The 19317-nt window shown below is 54.9% G+C and overlaps 1 protein-coding gene and 2 non-coding genes across 7 annotated transcripts in view; 1 reads left to right on the forward strand and 2 right to left on the reverse strand.

Moving 5' to 3' along the window:
- The window catches only part of DPP9 (dipeptidyl peptidase 9), a 30834-nt gene extending 17799 nt beyond the window's left edge, over positions 1 to 13035 (reverse strand). For 2 of the 5 annotated variants that reach the window (XM_068165029.1, XM_068165031.1), the window contains exons 1-4: positions 12872 to 13035; positions 10704 to 10791; positions 5892 to 6145; positions 826 to 938 (exon numbers count right to left, since the gene is read on the reverse strand). In XM_068165029.1, coding sequence (XP_068021130.1) covers positions 826 to 938; positions 5892 to 6145; positions 10704 to 10759 — 423 coding nt within the window. In that variant the 5' untranslated portion in view covers positions 10760 to 10791; positions 12872 to 13035. Of the gene's footprint in view, positions 1 to 825; positions 939 to 5891; positions 6146 to 10703; positions 10792 to 11227; positions 11582 to 12871 lie in introns of those variants that run through there. The other 3 variants (XM_068165030.1, XM_068165026.1, XM_068165027.1) reach the window with 3 other exon arrangements.
- Positions 13036 to 13422: 387 nt separating this feature from the next.
- Positions 13423 to 13494, forward strand: TRNAG-UCC (transfer RNA glycine (anticodon UCC)). Its single transcript has one exon. It is a non-coding gene; the product is annotated as a tRNA-Gly (tRNA).
- A 357-nt stretch (positions 13495 to 13851) lies between these two features.
- On the reverse strand, positions 13852 to 13924 carry TRNAV-CAC (transfer RNA valine (anticodon CAC)). Its single transcript has one exon. It is a non-coding gene; the product is annotated as a tRNA-Val (tRNA).
- Positions 13925 to 19317: the final 5393 nt, after the last annotated feature.

Raw genomic sequence — 19317 nt, forward strand, 5'->3', positions numbered from 1 at the left:
AAACAGTTTCCATGTCAGACACTGCAAACAAAAGCTCTTCCGGGGAGCTTGAATTACCCTGGAGGGGACTGAGCATTCCAAACAGGGGCAGGTTTTCCACCAGGAGCCTTTTTAGTAGGGAAGAATGACAAACCTCCTCCACTCTCCTCTTGAGCAGTGCTGTCAGTGACAAAGGACAGCAGGGAAGGGAAAATTCACCTCCTTTCTGCTTCACTGGCAGTGGAGTTTAGGGCAGAAGCAGCACTTTGAATTGAAGTTAAGCAGGACAGATGACAGACGGGCACTGCCCTGAGCACACCAAGAGCCCAGCCAGGACACCCAGAGGAAAGGTGCACTGTCCTGACAGCTTGGAACCAGAGGCAGACTGGAGAGGTGCTGCTTCAGATTCCTCTTTGCTAGGTCAGCCCTTTGCTTGCCACATCAGCTGCTTTCCTGCTCACTGCCAGCCATGCTGCACACACAGGTGACTATTTTGTGCTATGAAGCAAAGCAAACCTTGCTACAGCACCATCCTCTGTGCCTGCCATGCTTCCATCTGCACAGCAGAGCTGTACCCACCCCAGAGCCCCCCAGGCAGCCACTTTCTCCAAGCACTGTCAGCCCAGGCTCCTCACACCCTCATGGAATGGTTTGGCTTGGAAGGGACCTTCAAGCTCATCCAGTTCCAACCCCTCTGCCAGGGCCAAGGACGGTTTCCACTAGGACCAGGTTGCTCAAGGCCTCATCCAACCCGGCCTTGAACACCTCCAGGGAGGGGGCATCCCCAGCCTCCCTGGGCAGCCTGTGCCAGTGTCTCCCCACTCTCAGTGTAAGGAATTGGCTTACCTGAAAGTGATCCAGCATCTGCTTCCAGGACAAGAGCAGCAAGGCCTCCTTCCGTACCTTTTTGGGGATCTCTGAGTAAAGAAGGGAATTCTCTCTGCTCCCATAGGGCATTCCTGTCAGGAGGACAAAAGCAGCATTCCTGCCTCAGCTTAATGAGCCAGGATCAAGAGCAGACTGAACACCACTAACAGTAACACAGGTAACAGAGGAGCTGGGGCTGTCCAGAGGCTTTTCCCAGCTGTCATTCCCAAGCAGCCCTCAGCTCCCTCAGGAATAACATCCAACTGAGTTACACTCAGACACTGATTTACTGTGAGCTTTCCCCTAAGCACAATTTACCACCCAGCAACCTCCTCAGAGCTGGTTACATCCAACTTTTCCTCTCTGTGGACTGTTCAGCCCACGCCCCAGATGCACTCTGCAAGAAGCCACTCCCTGACCTGGTGACTCAACATGAACTCCCAGCTAGGAATTTGCTACAGGGACCTCATTCAGGCCAAGGCTGGCAACAGCCTGCAAGAGAGAAAGGGGGGGAGGAGGGGAAGAAAAGCAAGCTTGGAAGCCCTGGAGAAGCCTTTCCAGTGTGAACCCCAGCACTGCACACTCCAAAGCCCTTGCCATGTTCCATTAGCTACCAAGAGCTGCTGGCCCTCATCCAACTTCCAAAACAACCACCAACCCCTCCCCCCCCAATCAATAAACCCACCCTGACACAGAATTTTGGCAGCTTCCACAAAATCAAAAGCCCAGGAGCTTGCCCTCTACATATGCTCCTTGGAGCATCTTTCCTGAGGCTCCCCCCTCTCCCTGAGCAGAATTACACCCAGGGCAAAGGGGCTGGGATATTTTGTCTGCCCTGCACATGTGCTGGGCAGAGGAAGCTTTCTGAGCTGGAGAAGGCAGCAGTGGAAGTTCCTTCAAATTAAAAACTGAAATATTAATAAGGACTCAGGAAGCAGAAAGCAATCTGTGAGAGCACAGAACCCTCAGAGAGGGAGAAACAGCAAAGTGCTGAGCATGTGGTGTTTAATATAAGCAGCATCTGTCATCATACAACAGAAAACTCTATGGGGACAGCCCAGGAGTGATTTAAGATGTCCAAAGAGGGGGGGAAAAAAGAACCCAACCCCAAACCTGGCAATAGGAACAAATGACCTCTCATATATCCACATTTGGTACTTGTGTGACTGGGACCTAGGATTCCTTTCTCCTCCTCCCCTCTACACTGACCTCAGGCTGACTACGAGAGGAATATTGCCTCCCTCCCAGAAAGAGACTCAGATTTGCTCCCAAGGGACAGAAGGCATGCAGGGAAGTTCCTCAGGAGGCTCCATCCTCTTCCTCAGCACTCAGTCACTATCACTATCCCCTTGACTCTGCTCTGCTCAGACCTCACCTCCAATCCTGCCTCCAGTTCTGGTGTCCCCAGCAGGAGGAGGACACAGAGCAGCTGGAGTGAGGCCAGAGGAGGCCACAAAGATGACCCAAGGGTGGAACAGCTGTAATGAGGCCAGGCTGGGGGAGCTGGGGGTGTGCAGCCTGGAGAGGAGAAGACTTCAGGGGGACCTCAGAGGTGCCTTCCAGTGCCTGAAGGGATCCTACAGGAAGGCTGCAGAGAGACTTTTCCTGAGGGTGTCTGGAGACAGGACAAGGGGGAATGGTTTGGAGCTGAGGGAGAATAGAGTTGGACTGGAGCTGAGGAAGAAGTTCCTCAGTATGAGGGTGGTGAGACTCTGGAAGAGGCTGCCCAGGGAGGTTGTGGATGGCTCCTTCCTGAAGGTGTTCAAGGCCAGGCTGGATGAGGCCTTGAGCAGCTGGGTCTGATTGAGAGCTGTCCCTGCCCATGGCAGGGAGGTTGGAGCAGATGATCTCTGAGGTCCCTTCCAACCTAAGCCATTTTATGATGCTATGATTTAATGCTGGGGCAGAAGGCCAATGGCTTCAAACTGGAGGAAGCTGGATTTAGATGAGACATTAGGAAGGAATTCCTCCCCAGGAGGGTGGTGAGGCACTGGAACAGGTTGCCCAGAGAAGCTGTGGAGGCTCCAAGCCTGGAGTTGTTCAAAGGGACCTGAGCTACCTGGGCTACTAGGAGGTATCCCTGCCCATGGCAGGGGGCTTGAACTGGATGACCTTGAAGGCCCCTTCCAACCCAACCCATTCTGTGCTTCTCTGATGACAACCACAGCACAGTGGTCTTGGCCACTCCTGAGCTGCTGAAACAGGCTCTGGTACTTAAGGTGTTCAACTCAAAGAGATGATCACTGTGGCATTTCTCCTTCAGCAGGAATGCCTGGAAGAGGTTCCCCTGCATCATCTGGCAGACACTGATCTGGAAGTGATGGCTCAGCCTGCTCTGTGCCCTGTTCACTGCACAGCCACTCATCTCCCTTCCCTCCTGCTCCTGGCTCCTACAGAGGTGCCAGCCCTGCAGAACACCAACCAGCCAGGGCTGCTCTGGCTGCCACTTCATCCAAGAGAAGAACATACAAAAGCTTTTCATTTAGCCACTTAAGTCCTCATTTCTTTAGTCCTCTAGATGAAAAACTACCTCAAAGTCAGCTTGGCCTTGAAATATTTTAAACAGCTTTAAATCAAGTCTCACCTTTCAGACTCAAGAGGGGGGAAGGGAAGAAAAAAAAGGATCTAACTCTGGCTGCTGCCCTTTACAGCAGCTCCTGTGTCCTAAGAATGTTTGAGGAGCTGTAACAAGTCAAGTCAGGAGCTGCTTAATGACAAAACAAATCAGGCCCTCAAATCCAGCATCCTGTGTCCTACCCTGACCTACACTCAACTGGGAAAAAAACCAAAGGCAAGCAGCAGCAATAAACCCAAGGAACCAACCCCCCAAAAAAGGTCATCTCAGGAAAGCCAGGGCTGTGTGGAGTTGCCTTTCCTGGCCCCAGTAATGATCAGCTCATGCCCCAAAGCATAACAAACTCTTTATAAAGCCTATAAAGCTTCCCCCATGCTACCAACCACCAAATTATCCAGTTACTAAAATCCAGCCACTCTGTTACTAATTACACTCTGGCTCCAAGGATAATGAGGGACCTGTGCAGCACAGCTTGCTGCTCTTCTTTCAGTCCTGCTGGAAGGAGGAGGGGACAGGGGAAAAAAAAGCTCTTTCCCTGCAAACAGCATCCCCAGCTCGCTCCCACCTCAGCTCTCAGGGGTTTATTTCCACCCCCACTCCTGAAATCCTTCTACCTGGCACTCCACAGAGCAGGGAGACACCAGCACCTCCCCTCTGAGCACACAGAACTTGCAACACACAGTTAGCAATTCCTGCCAGCAAACTCCCTTCATCCATCAGGCAAATCCCACTTCTCCTGGCCTAGAGGCATGAGGCAGCAGCCCTGAGTTGGAGGAACATCCCTTCTCTTGCCCCATCACCTAGGCTGCCAAAGGACACTGGAGTTGACAGCTCCATCAGCAGGTAGGTCTGGCTGTGCTTCCCCTGGTCACCAAGCAGAGCTGCTGTGGTTGTGTGGGGCTGGAGAGGTGCCATGGAACCACAGAAGCACTTAAGCTGGAAAAGGCCTTTAAGATCATCAAGTGCAACCACTGCCCCAACACTGCTCAGTCCATTACCACACCATGTCCCTCAACATCACATGCACAGGGCTTTCAAATCCCTCCAGGGAGGGAGACTCCACCACTGCCCTGGGCAGCCTGTTCCAGGGCTTGACAACCCTTCTGGGGAAGAAATTGTTCCTCATGTCCAACCTGAACCTCCCCTGGGGCAACTTCAGGCTGTTTCCTCTTGTCCTGCTGCTTATTATAGTTTCATAGTTTCATTCAGGGTTGGAAGGGACCACAAGGATCATCTAGTTCCAACCCCCCTGCCATGGGCAGGGACACCCCACACTAGATCAGGCTGGACAGAGCCTCATCCAGCCTGCTCTTAAACACCCCCAGGGACGGGGCCTCGACCACCTCCCTGGACAACACATTCCAGGGTTTCACCACTCTCATGGTGAAGAACCTCCTCCTCACATCCAGCCTGAATCTCCCCACCTCCAGCTTCATTCCATATTATTCCATATTATTATTATTATTGCTTGGGGGAAGAGACCAATCCCCACCTGGCCCCAAGCTCCTTTCTGGGAGTCACAGAGAATGAAATTGTGCTCTTACAGGTGGACAGCAGTGAGCTGGGGCAGATGTGGTCCATGTTAATATGAACACCTCAGCCCTCCTGAGCATTTCAGCTCACTGTGTGTAAACATCTGACAGATGAAGGCTGTTCCTCATGTCCAACACAAACAAGAGCAGGCTCAGTGGAGACCTTTTTGCTGTCTCCAACTCCCTGAAGGGAGGTTGTAGCCAGGTGGGGGTTGGTCTCTTCTCCCAGGCACCCAGCACCAGAACAAGAGGACACAGTCTCAAGCTGTGCCAGGGGAGATTTAGGCTGGATGTTACGAAGAAATTCTTCCCAGCAAGAGAGATTGGCCACTGGGATGTGCTGCCCAGGGAGGTGGTGGAGTCCCCATCACTGGAGGTGTTTAAGAGGGGACTGGATGAGGCCCTTGGTGCCATGGTTTAGTTGATTAGATGGTGCTGGGTGAGAGGTTGGACTGGATGATCTCAAAAGCTCTTTTCCAACCTGGGTAATTCTATTCTAAACCTCCCCTGGTGCAACCTGAGGCTGTTTCCTCTTATCCTGTCTCTTGTTCCTTGGGAGCAGAGATCAACCCCCACCTGGTTCCAACATTCCTTCAGGGAGCTGCAGAGAGCAATGAGGTCTCACCTCAGCCTCCTCTTCTCCAGGCTGAGGGAGGAACTTGGCCAAAGCCTGGCCCAATGCAGAGCAAATCTTGCCCAAAACCTCACCAGATCCCCAGCTCCCTCAGCTGCTCCTCCCCAGCCCTGTTCTCCAAACAGCTCTATCGCCCTCCTCCGGGCCCGCTCCTAGCCCTCATCATCCTTCTTGCAGCTGCAGGCTTCGCCGGTGAGCGAGTATGCAAACCCTGAGCAGCTCTCATCCCAGCTCCCTCACCCCCTAAGCATCCTTCCCCTCCCCTGTTTGGCCTGGGAGCTGTCCCCCAGCCCCGGCAGCTTACCCAGGTAGTAGAGGCGGTGGGAGTGCGGGCTGGACTCCTCTGTCTTCCGGACAAACTGGAAATCATGGGGAGCTTTGTTGACTATCATGCCTGAATACTTCCTGCTGCTGTGAATAATGTCACGCAGCCCATCCCAAGAATGCTTTTGCACCTGGAATTGGGAAGGCACATCCTCCATCTCCACCACTTCCGAGCTGTCCGACAGCGCGTCCACTGCGGTCATCCTCTCCTCCCCTTCAGGGCTGGACAAAAGACTGAGGGAGAAGAATTAAACCTTAAGAAGCCTTAAAAACACACAGAAAACAAACCAAGCCCCAACCCCACACACACACAGCCCCAACCCCACACACACACAGCCCCAACCCCACACACACACAGCCCCAACCCCACACACACACAGCCCCAACCCCACACACACACAGCCCCAACCCCACACACACACAGCCCCAACCAACCCCACACACAGCCCCAACCAACCATTCCTGCTTGATTTAAGCAAGCTCTAAGGGTGCAAGAAGCTTTAAAGAACAGGCAACTCAAACTGCAGCTCCTAGGAGCCTCTGTGCTCAAGGGTTTGCATTGTGAGCATCCACCAGAAGGAAAAATCCATCTCCCATCTCATACTGAGAGCTGTTAAATGAAGATATTGACCTCAGAGTCCTGTTAAAGGAAGATATTGACCTCAGAGAGTCCTGCTAAATGAAGATCTCACAGAATGTTAAAGGTTGGAAGGCACCTTGAAAGAGCATCCCAGTCCAAGCCCTCTCTCTGCCAGAGCAAGTCACCCAGGAACACAGCCAGGCAGGGGCTGAACGTTTCCAGTGAGCTCAGAAACTCCCTCTCCCAGATTCTAGGTGATTCTAGAGATCAGCTGTTAAAAGGAAGTACAAGCAGCAGATTCTGGTGCACAGAACAATCAGCTTGACTCAAAGGAAAACCACCCCAGGAATGTGGGTGGCTAAGTCATCAAAGCTATGACCCATCGGAAAGGCACATCGGCTCCTGGCATGGGAGGCCTCAAAAGTGGAGTCCCCTTCCTGTCCTGAGGGAAAGCAAACCCATCACTTGAAGAGGCTTAAGCCCAAGCACAGCACCTCACTTACCTGACAAGCTCCTGCAGCCAGGAATGAAGGAGAAGAGATGGTAAAAGAGGAAGAAAAGAGCCCAGGGATCTCTGCTAGCAGCCAGCCGACCCTGGCCGTCCCCTGCCCAGCATGGCAGGCATGCCTCACACAAGCTCTTGAGGGAGAGCCTCCAAGGAACACCTCCACATGCAACTACAGCACATGTTAATGTGAGGAAAGGTGGACTAACAGACTTGCCCAAGGTCAGTGATGCAATCTACTGCAAAGCAGGAATGAGCCCAGGACCAGGGAAACCAGTTTGGGGCACCCCAGCCAAGAGCGGATTTCCCTCCGCGACGTCGGAGAAGCTGCACTGCCCTCCCTGAGGAGGTTTTGAGGGGGTTTGGGGGTACCCAGAAGGATGTGACAAAGGATTTCACAAGAACTTCAGTTTACTGACAAAAAAAAAACCACCCAACCATGAGGCTGGAGAAGTTTGCTGTGTGGAGAGAGAACCACACAGCACCCAGACAGCAAAGCAGAGGCTGAGGATTGCAACTTGTCCTCAGCAGCCCCAAGATTTACATTGCCAAATGAGAGGTTTCTTGAGTGCTGCCTGTCATTTGGGACAGCCACCTGCATCCTGACAGGAGAGCAGCTTCTGAGAGCAAGGATTAAGCAAGAATGACACAGAAAGCAAATCTCTGAAGGCTTTCAGCCCCAGGAAGATGCACAAGGAATTCTCTCCCAGCAGAGAGAATGAGGGGAAAGGAGAAGGGTGGTTATTTACATCAGCACCAGAAGACTCCCACCTCTGCCCATGTTCTACCAGGAGGATTCTGCAGGATCACAGGATGTTAGGGATTGGAAGGGGGCCCCTGAAGAACATCCAGTCCAATCCCCCTGCCAGAGCAGGACCTGAGAATCCAGCACAGGTCACACAGGAATGCATCCAGAGGGGTCTTGAAAGCCTCCAGAGAAGGAGACTCCACAACCCCTCTGGGCAGCCTGCTCCAGGGCTCTGTGAGCCTCACAGTGAAGAAGTTCCTCCTTATGCTAAGGTGGAACCTCCTGGGATGTAGCTTCTATCCATTGCCCCTTGTATATGACAGGAAGCAGCTGAGCAGAGCCTGTCCCCTCCCTCTTGACCCCAGATAGTTATAAAACACTTATTAAATCCCCTCTCAGTCTTCTCTTCTCCAGACTAAACAGCCCCAGGCCCCTCAGCCTCTCCTCACAGGGCAGTGCTCCAGTACCTCAATCAGCCTTGCAGCCCTCCCTTGGACTCCCTCCAGCAGATCCCTGTCCCTCTAGAACTGGGAAGCCAAAGCTGGATGCAATATTCCAGGTGCAGGGCAGAGTAGAAGGGGAGAACCTCCCTGGATCTGCTGGACACACTGCTCTTAATGCTCCCCAGGAGCCCACTGGCCCTCTTGGCCACAAGGGCACATTGCTGGCCCCTGGAGAACTTGTTACCCACCAGGAGCACCCCAAGTGTTCTGTGGGGATTGTCTGCACCTTCTAACAAACTCTCCAACAGGAAGTTCTCACCCAGCCCAAGAGCTCATGCAATTACAGCAGGAGATGAGCAAACCCAAACCAAAGCACTTCCTTCAACTGCAGGCACAGGGCACAAGGGCTGGAAATGGAATCACATCTTCAAGCTGCTAAGTCCCTAAATGGTACAAAAAGTGCAAGTAATGAGCCAAGAAGCAAGCTCCTGAAATACCTCTGTAGGTACTCCTGGTACCTACTGCCCAGCAGCAAAGCCACAGCCTGGAAATGAAGAGCATTTTGCAATCAGAGGCAGGCAGGAAGCCCCAAGTGGAACCACGAGAAGAGAACGTGATGGGATGTTCCAAGGCTGTGAGTGTGGCTGTGGCCTCTGCTGCCTGCATCCAGGCTCTCCATTTCAGCAAGCAGAATCACATCTGAAGGCAGAAGTGCTGCCTAACAGAAACACATGACAGGAAGACCCCAGAAAAACCCCAGAGCTCCAGCTGGGCAAAATTCTCTCGACTCAATCCCACCTGCAGGTCAAGTCAGGCAATTAAAACCATCTGCCTTTGGCTCAAGGTGTCTGAAACCTGGGGGTCTCTCCCCCAGCAGATGAAACCATCTCCTTCAGCCACTTTGAGCACTCAAGAGGGAAAGCTACACCCTTGAGGGCTCGACACAGCTCACTGGTAACTGCCTCAAGCTGAACTGGAGGCTGGAGCCCCTTCCACACTGTGCTGCCATGTCTTAATCAGTCACCCAGGCTGGAAGGGACCTCTTAAGCTCATCCAGTCCAAGCCCCCTGCAGTCAGCAGGGACATCCTCAACCAGATCAGGCTGCCCAGAGCCCTCTTGAGCCTCACCTTGAATATCTCCAGGGATATTCTCCTCAGCCATCCCTCAGGGCAACCTGCTCCAGTCCTCAGCCACCCTCATGGTGCAGAGCTTTTCCCTACCATCCAGTCTGAATCTGCTCTTCTCCAATTTCATCCTCTTTTTAATGACTCACCAGGGAAGTGAAAGGCTCAGCTTTTAGCCTGGAACTTTTCTCACCCTGCTGATTTTGACACTAGAACAGAATGGAGCAGCAGGATAAGCAAAGCAGCCATCACACAGTTAGGTGGAGGTGTTGGGAAATACCACCAGCAGACAGCTGGAGTGTGCTGGAGCCTCACAAAACTTGGGTCCTGGCAGGCTGGAGAGGGAAAAAGAAGATCCAACTGCTTCACCCATGGCTCCAGCCATCTGGACAACACAGAGCAAGCACTTGGCAGCACCACATACATGAGTCAACAAGTGTAAGTGGGACTTGTCCACCTGAAACTGCAAAGTGAATTGGGGATTCCAATGATTTAAAGGACACAGAGCTGCTGGAGCAAGTCCAGAGGAGGCCACAAAGATGATCCAAGGGCTGGAGCAGCTCTGCTGTGTGGACAGACTGAGGGACCAGGGGCTGTGCAGCCTGGAGAAGACCCTGGGGGACCTTAGAGCTGTCTTTCAGTACCTGAAGGGATCCTGCAGGAAGGCTGCAAGGAACTTTCCCTGAGGGTGTCTAGAGACAGGATAAGGGAGGAATGGTTCGGAGCTGAGGGAGAGAAGGATTGGACTGGAGCTGAGGAAGTTCCTCAGTACAAGGGTGGTGAGACTCTGGAACAGGTTGCCCAGGGAGGTTGTGGATGTCTCCTCCCTGGAGGTGTTCAAGGCCAGGGTGGATGAGGCCTTGAGCAGCTGAGTCTAGCTCAGAGGTGTCCCTGCCACTGGTGGGGAGGTTGGAGCAGCTGAGCTCTGAGGTCCCTTCCAACCTGAGCTATTCCATGACCCAGTTCACCCTCCCTGCTAAAGCTGGTAAATGCTGTTGCAGCAGCACTGCTGCCCCACTCCCCAAAGCATCCAGCTACCCCTTGGAGGTCATCTCCATGCTTCTCCTGCCAGGTTAGATGGACCAGGCACACCCCCACCAAGCCCTCCTTCAAGGGGAAAGCCTTACTGTGAAGGCAACAAGCAAGTACAGGTGAGAGAGCAGCAGAGGGGAAAAAACAAAACATGATGAAGCTTGGAACTGGAAGTCAGTGAAAGAAGTTATCTCCCTGAGTCACTTCCTGACCCACAGCTCCTGGCAGAGAGCTCCTCAGGCAGAATTAGACACTTGGGGTTTGTCAGCAGCCTCCTGCACCCCAGGAGGTGACTATTCCTCTGTCCCACACAACCAAGAGGGCAGCAAAGGCTCTGGGAGGAACCAGGGCACCATTACCTTCTCCAACTTCCTGCAGTCTCGTTTTCCAGACGAACCCTCTTTATCTTCTGCATTAACTACTCAGCAAGCTGGGCAGGACAGGAAACTGGGAAGGAAGAGGGGAAAAAAAACAACACACACACACACATAAAAAAAGCAGATTTCACATAACTGCAGTTTCTCCCATCAGAGGAATAAGGCTGCCTAAAAGCATCCTCCACAGGTCACACTTCCAGCTGAGCAGGGAGGGAAGCACCAAGAAAGTTTCCCTTGGATTGCACTTTGTGGTCCAAATGTGTTCTGCCAGCACGTGCTGGATGTTAGCAGGCCAGAGACACCTGAACAATAGGGCTCACTCAGATCTGTGCTCTCTTTCTTCCCTTCTTCCCCACAAAATTCTTCTTATAAAACATAACCAGAGAATCCTCAACTTCTGACCCTTCCTTGCATTCCTTCCCCCCCCTCCCCCCAAGCCCTGAAGTGTTCTGAAGCATCAGGCACTAGGAGCTGAGAAAACAAGAGGGTCTGGTCCCCACACTCACAGGCAAGAGTCAAACAAAGGACACCATAAGGAGCCAGACACAGGGTCAGCAGCCCCACTGCCAACAGCCTCCAAGTCCCACCTGGGAGATAAAAAGCCACAGTTGCCTTCCAAGCCAGCCTGCTGCTCCCCTCTGCCTCAGCCAGCTCCCCACAGCAGCTCCCTTCCCACCAGCACAGAAGGCTCTACCTTCACCATTGTCCTCTCTCCCCAAATACACTCCAGCACAAAGATCTCAGTCTCCTCCTGAAGGGAGCTGTGAATCACAGGCACACCCAACACCTGCCACTGTCCTTTGCCAAGGCCACTGCTCTGCCCTGGGAGCCTCTCCTCCACCAAAACCACACTCCCAGGAGGGACAAAGCGTCGCACAGAGGCACCAGCAGCGAAGCTCCCGAGCTGCAGGGGAGAGCAGAGAGGGATGAAGGAGCAGCAGCCAGTAATGTAAGGGCAATTTTGGATGTAGGCATGAAGGGCAGCAGGAGGGATGCTGAAGAATGCTGAGTAACCTGGTCTGGGCTCACAGCTGCCCCTGCTTGGAGCAAGGGGCTGGGCTTGAGGCTTCCCCCAGGTCCTTTCTAAGCTTGGTTCTTCTACGATTTTTAATGATTCAGAGGAACATCTCCCACCTCAGCCCACCACCACAGCTCACACACTGCACCCAGAGCAGGAACAATAACAGCCTCCAAGGCTGGACTCAGAGGTAAAGCAAAAAAACCACCGAAAAACCCAACGACCAAACCCAGAACCTGAACACCACAGCCAGGAGAGCTCAGAAACCCAGCGTGAATCACGACAGTCATCTGCCAGCGAGACCCCCGGGGGCCTGCTGGGGCATTCAGAAGAGCCAAAGCCACACAGTCCCCGACAGGAGCCCTGACAGACCTGTGCCTGCCACGGGCAGGAGCCTGAGGATGTCCTTCACCCACAGTAAAAGCCACGGAGGGTGGAATAAACGGCTGGGGGGGTCTGTCTCCGGAGCTACGAGCCCCGGCAGAGGCTGCCAGCAGCCCGTGGCCAGCTCCGCACCGCCGGCGGCGCTGGGAAAGCCCTGCCGGGGAGCTGCTGCCCTGGCTGCAGAGGGGAAGCCAGGCCCGGGGGGAGCCCAGGGGAGCCAGCACCCCGCACGTGTGCCCCCCACCTCCCTCCACTGCCGGGGGCAGCTGTGTGCCTGCGGGAAAAGAGGAGCTGGCAGCTTCTCACCTAGCAGGGCAGAGCAGAGGCTGCTGGCGGGGGGTGGGCAAAGGGCTCCCTCTCCTCCCAGGCCAGGGCGTCCCGCCCCCTCGCCCCATCGCCCCATGGCCCCATCGCCCCATCCCTCGGCGGGGGGACGAGGTAATGCAATACGAACAGCCCCCTCGGGGCCAGGCGGCCCTCCGTGCCGGGAGGACAAACGGCCTCGCAGCGCCGGGGGCGGCGGACACGAGGCTCGGGGGGAGCCGAGCAGCCAACTCCCGACCCCCCCCCCCCCCCCCGGCACCCCCAGCCCACGCCGGGGCCACGCGCGCCCTGCCCGCCGTCAGCGGTCCCCGCCGGGGCAGACCCCCCCCGCCCCCCAGCCCCTCCCGGAGTGGGGGAAGCCGCCCACCCGCGCGGGCGCCCGGGGACACCCCCTCCCCTCCCCTCCCCTCCCCTCCTCACTCACCCCGGGGCGCGGCGACCTCCCCCTCAGCGGGCGGGGGGGTGGCTCCTCTGCGGGAGGGCGGGGGAGGGGGGGGGGGGGAAAGCGGCGGCGGCAGCGGCTCCGTCACTCCCGCTCCATGTCCCGGACACTGGGCAGCCCCGGAAACGGGGGAGGGGAGGGGAAAGGGGGGGGGGAGTCGGCGGCCGTGCCACGGTTCGACCTTTCACCCGGCGGCGGAAGTGGCGGGAGCGCGCGAGCCGGGAAAGTACCAAGTGGTGGGGGCGGGGGAGGAAGCCCTGAGTGGGAGGTGCGTGTGTGGGAGGCGGCCGCGGGAGGATGGAGCTAGTCTCCTTAGGGAAGGAGGGGCGAAGAGCGAGAGAACTGAGGGTTAAAACGAGCGAAGAGAATTTTCTATCCCCACCCAGCTTCAGAGCCGGGCGCTTATTGCCGCCGTGAGATAATGGCGGTGCGCTTTGCGGTCCTCCCCGCGCTTCCTCCTTTCGTCTCTAGGGGATGGTTGGTTCCGGCGGTTAAGGTTGCTGAGGGAGGCCGAGAGAGCTTTTTCCCGCCGAGCGTTGGTGGTATAGTGGTTAGCATAGCTGCCTTCCAAGCAGTTGACCCGGGTTCGATTCCCGGCCAACGCAGCGCTTCTTTTCTTTCTTCACACTGTTTCTTTTCTTTCCCTGATTCTGCGGTTGATCCAGGACCCCCTGCACGGGAACCCCCCCAGCCGGGCTGCGGGTCACCCCTCCCAACCGCGGCGGCCGTCGTCGGCCGGCCGCGGGCGCTGCCCGGTTGGTCCCGCACGCGGTGCTGTGCCTTCTGTGCCAGCCCATAGCGAGGCCCCGAACAGTCTGGGGGACGGTGGAGAAATGAATAGAAACCAAAGTGAAAAATTAAAATAGTAAAAAAATAAAAGGGCGGAATAAAAAAAAAAAAAAAAGAAAAACCAACAATAATCAAACGGTGTGGAGAGTCAGGTGCGAAGAAGGCAAAACAGGTGTTTCCGCCCGGGATCGAACCGGGGACCTTTCGCGTGTGAGGCGAACGTGATAACCGCTACACTACGGAAACCCGCGCTGCCGGTTCCTCCTGCGCTCTGTGGATGAATGCAGCAGAGCGGCTCTAGGCATTCGTCTGTCCCCTCCCCTGATGGCAACCCTGACTCGTACTTACCCTAACCACCCCGCACGGGCTCCCAAATAATTAGCGTTAAAGAGTCATCAGTGCTTCCAGAGCCCCACTCTCCTCGGCGGCTGAAGTCAGCGTTGCCGAGCTGCATACCGATAGCGCACCCCTCAAAGAAGGAACCTGGCCGCTTCCCGCTGGGAGGGAGCAGGAAGGGCTCACCCCCAAGCTGGCTTTTGCACCCTACTCCCAGCCATGAGCGCTGCCGTGGGCCCCCGACCTGGCCTCAGCCTCCATGCCCAGCCTCCCTCTCGCTGCCTGGGCGCATCCCCTGGGCACGGCGGGCTCGGAGCCGGGCGGGGAAGCCGAGGGCAGGGATGGAGGGGCAGGACCCCGGGCAGAAGGATCGCTCCTCCCTAAGGCAGCTGCCACCAGATGTCGGTAGAATAATGGCAAGAGGCAGCGGAGCTCCCTGCGGAGCTGCTCCACGGGGAGAGGGTCCAGCCCGGGGGCCGGGGGCTGTTTGCTGAGCAGAGGGAGAGCCCTCGGGGCTCTCGCTGCGCTGGGGTGAAGTTTGCTGTCGCTGGAGATGAAGCTTCGCTCAGGCACAACGGCGCCAGGCTCTGTTCTCGGCACTGGTGTCTCTCTGCGAGGCACCGGGAGCCGTGCAGGAGAATCCCAGACTGGTTTGGCTTGGAAGGGACCTTGAAAGCTCATCCAGTCCAACCCCCCTGCAGTCAGCAGGGACATCCCCAACCAGAGCAGGTTGCTCAGAGCCCAGAACAACCTGACCTGGAGTGGTTCCAGGGATGGGGCAGCTCCCACACCTCCGGGCAGCCTGGGCCAGGCTCTCATCACCCTCAGCATTAAAATTTCTTTCTTCTCTTCAATCTCAGTCTCCCTCTTTCAGTTTCAAACCATCAGATCTTGTCCTGTCCCAACAGACCCTGCTCAAAAGCCTGTCCCCAGCTTTCTTCTCTGCCCCTTTAAGCACTGAAAGGCCACCAGAAGTCTCCCTGGAGCCTTCTCTTCTCCAGGCTGCACAACCCCAACTCTCCCAGCCTGGCCTCACAGCAGAGGGCTTCCAGCCCTTGGGTCATTGCTGTGGCCAGAGCAGGGTGAGGCGATGCCAGCTTCCCATCGCCGAGTTTCCCATCGGTGACGTTTTGGCAGTCCCAGGTGGTTCGAGGAATATTCGAGTTCCTCTTTTTATCCTCTCAGTGCAGTGCTAACAACCCCACACACCCCTGGCAACTGTTCTGGTCAAACCTCAGCCCTTGGAATCAGGTGGCAAAGTGAGAATTATTTTTTCCTGTTTTGCTTTGTTTGTTGAAGTGTTTTATGCTCTGCTGGCTGCAGATAAAAGCCGGGGAGGGAGAAGTGAATCACAAGCCCAGATGAAAGGGAGCAGAACCTCTCTGTTAATAAAACTGACTTCTAAATAAAGTTGACTTTTCATAAAACTGACTTAATGCAAACCACTTTCTGAAGGAACCCACTTTTAATTTCACGTCTTTGTGGCTCGTCTCTTGATTTGGGGTCAGAAGGGAATAGAGAGGAGGTCGCTACACATCTTTTAACTCCAGAACTTGCCAGTACTTTGTTCTGCTCTGACTTGTGCTGAGGTTTAGAGCGTGGCTTTGAAGTCCGTGGCAAACCTGAAGCCTTGGGATGTGTTTGCCTCACGTTGTTGGTAAACATCCCAATGTTTCGTGCTCTTTCTGCCTGCGGCTGGCAGAGCCTGCAGGGAGAGGACTCTGGCAGCAACCTTTGTGCTGTGCATCTGCCGAGTGTGCTGGGGGCAAAACTAATCAATAGCTTGGGGGCAAAGTCCTCTCCCTAGAGCGGGAGGAGGTGGATCTGTAAGTGACCCAAGACCATCAATGGAAAGATCCACATGCTTTAGGGGTTTGTTTTTCTTTCACACAGCTCATTCAGTCTGATGATGAGGGAAGGAAGGAGAGCTGTAGCCCAGGCAGCCCCAGGGAGGAAGCTCTCAGAAAGTGCCTGTGGGAGGCAGAAATTATGGCAGAAAAAATTGCTCCCTATGGCAGGGAAGGCTGAAATGAGAGGAAATGCTGAGGGAACTGAGTTCATCCAGCTCTGAGAAAAGCAGGCTTGGAGGAGACCTTAGCACCATGTTCCAGTGTTTAAAGCGTGGCTACAAAGAAGATGGAGACTCCCTTTTTGCAAGGAGTCACATGAAAAGGATGAGAGGTAATGGGCTCAAATTGCTCCTAGAGAGACTTCAATTAGACACAGGAGGAAAAATGTTCACAAGGGCAATCAGCCATTGGAATCATCTCCCAAGGGAAGTGGTGGTGTCCCCAGCCACTGGAATCACCTCCCAAGAGAAGTGGTGGAGTCCCCAGCACTGGACACTTTTAAGATTCAGCTGGACAGGTGATGGGACATCTCACCTAGACCAAGAAAAGTTGGATCAGATGATCCCTGAGGTTCCTTCCAACCTGATGCTCTATGATTCTCTGAAGTTAGATGAGAGAGAGAATCACAGCACGTCACAGACATTGTGCTGCTGGTGTTAGCTCCCAAACCTGCCTAACTAAGATGCTGTGGTCGCTCCTCACGAAGGCAGGACTGAGCCCTGGTAGCCTTGGCACACTGTGCAGGTGGTTTGTGGGCTCCAGATCTTCCTTGCATGGACAACTCTGCCTCAGAGGGCCCAGACAAAGCTCCCTCTTCATGCTGGTCACTGCTTGCTGGAATGGCTTCTGGGGATGTTCTTGCTTTACTAACAAGGATCCACTCACCCTGCAGGACAAAGAGACTCAGCATTTCACTCTCCCCTCCAGCCCCTGACCTATCCCACTTCCTCTGCTCCCCAAGCTCACCACCCCTCAGCACTGCTCACACCCCAGACACCTCCCCCCCCGCCTCAACTCTCTCCCCAGGCAGTCTCCACAGTGCTGGGAAGGATTTGTCACATAGATAGCTGGGAAACAGAAAGCAGGGGGCTTATTTGGAGGTGAAGGATGGATATTGGTTTGTTTGGAGGTGAGGGATGGATATTCTCTACTATTATCACCAGCATCTGCCCTTTCTGAACAAGGCAGCCCTCCCCCAGCCAGCCCTTTCAGCATGGCAGCCTCGCTGGGCTTTGTTTGCCTGGCATGCAGCGATGGCTGCTGCCGAGTTCCCTTCTCCCCTCTTCCTCCCTCCGCTCCCTGAAGAGCCTGCAAGGCTGTTCCAGGAGTGGGATGCTCTGGAGCACCGTGGAGCAGGAAAGCTGACAATCAGGGGCTGGGAGACAACGGCTGCCTTGCACAATACCCCCCCAATTAGCCATTCATTTCTCCTACCTCTGAAATGGGGAGCAGAGCCCTTGTGGTGGGAGATAAAACAAGAACGGCTTCAATAGCACTGATTTAAATTAGGTCAGGCTGGCTTTTGTGTGGCAGGGACCACACAATAGCAGTCACACGAGTGTGGAGGGGAGCAGCATAAAGGAAAAGAGGCCAAGCAAGTGGCACAGATGCTCAGAGTTGGTGAGTGCTGGGAGATGAGGGCTATCGGGACATGAGTGATAGCAGAGGGGCAGACGCTCCAGCCAGCGCTTGATGCTAGCAGATAAAAGGGGGAATGTGGTCAGCAGGGGATGGAGAGGTCAAACCCTGGCTCTGCAGGAGTAAAATTGTCACCTAGGGATGAGAGAGCACAGCCATGCATCCTGGAAATTGGTCTTTGGTTGTAACTGGCTGAGAGGCAAAGATGTGACAACAATGATCATAGGATGCTAGAATGGTTTAGGTTGGAAGGGACCTTCAAGATCATCCAGTTCCAACCCCCTGCCATGGGCAGGGACACCTCCCACTAGCCCAGGCTGCTCAAGGCCTCATCCAGCCTGCCTTTGCAGGCTTGGAGCCTCCACAACATCCAACCCTTGCCCTGTCCTTGGATATCACTGAGCAGAGCCTGGCTCCTGCCCTTCACATCTTTATGCACAAGGATGAGGTCTCCCCTCAGGCTCCTCTGCTCCAAGCTAAAGAGACCCAGCTCCCTCAGCCTGTCCACTCAGCTGTTCCATTCATTTCAGAAGGATCACAGAATTGCTGTGGTTGGACAAGACCTCCAAGACCATCGAGTCCAGCCTTCAGGTAGCACCCAGCACTTCCAGGCACCTGGAATGCTCCATGCTGAGCTGATTGCTACCACAGAAGTGATGCACTGAAGGTGGAAAACCATTGTCCTGGGACATGGAAGACAAGAGGAGAAGAAGAGGCTCAGGGGAGACCTTATTGCTGTCTCCAACTCCCTGAAGGGAGGTTGTAGCCAGGTGGGGGTTGGTCTCTTCTCCCAGGCAACCACCACCAGAACAAGAGGACACAGTCTCAAGCTGTGCCAGGGGAAGTTTAGGCTCAAGGTGAGGAGAAAGTTCTTCCCAGAAAGAGTAATTTGCCCTTGGGATGTGCTGCCCAGGGAGGTGGTGGAGTCCCCATCCCTGGAGGTGTTCAAAAAAAGGCTTGGCTGTGGCACTTGGAGCCCTGGTTTAGTTGTCAGGAGGTGTCAGGTATGAGGTCATAGGTTGGACTTGATGATCTCTGAGGTCTTTTCCACCCTGCTTGATTCTACAGCAGTGCCTGAACCTCATCCATGGAGAAGCAGGGCCAGCAGGCAGCTTCCTGCATGCACACACACACACAGAGACAGACAGCAGAATCTTCAGTGGCCAGAAGCTGATACTGCAAAGTCCCACACTAAAAATAAGACTCAGTTTGTCGGGGGGTTGGGGTGGGGGTTTTTCTTTTGCGGGGCGAGCGTAATCGAGCACTGAAATAGTTGCCTGGGGTAGGGAGGTGGCCCTGAAGGCACCAAGCCAACATGAGACATGCTGCTAAAAGGTATGTTCACGTTCAGCCAGATGGTCAGAGCTGTGATGCATGAAGCACTAAGTGAAATTATCTCCCCAGTTGCTGCAGGAAGCCCGTCTGCAGCGCCCATAATAGCCCTAATTCCTCTCCAAACACAAACAGAGGGCTGCTAGCGCTCGCTGCCTCGCTGCTCTGCTGCTTGGCACAGTTTTAGCTCTTTTTATTTTGTTGTGGTGGTGAGAGCACAACCAAAACACCACCACAACAGAGTCCCACAGTTGTATTTGCAGGGCCTTTTCCTCCCCCCCCCCCCCACCCAAGGAAGCCCTGGAGGTGCCCAGGCACCGCCAGCAAAGTTTGGGGGAGCGCAGAATTCTGCTCGAGGATTTGCTCTGCTGCTTCCCTCCGCTGGCTTGCTGCTACCTCTGGTGTCTCTCCCTGCTCCTGGTGCAATGCAGAGGCAGAAGAGCAAGACTCCAGCTGGCTCAGACAACCCTACAGATGTGCTCC

This window comes from Melanerpes formicivorus, unplaced genomic scaffold (genome assembly GCF_026170545.1).
Source record: "Melanerpes formicivorus ecotype bairdi unplaced genomic scaffold, bMelFor1.0.p_v2 SCAF_83, whole genome shotgun sequence".
NCBI classification, from domain to species: domain Eukaryota; kingdom Metazoa; phylum Chordata; class Aves; order Piciformes; family Picidae; genus Melanerpes; species Melanerpes formicivorus.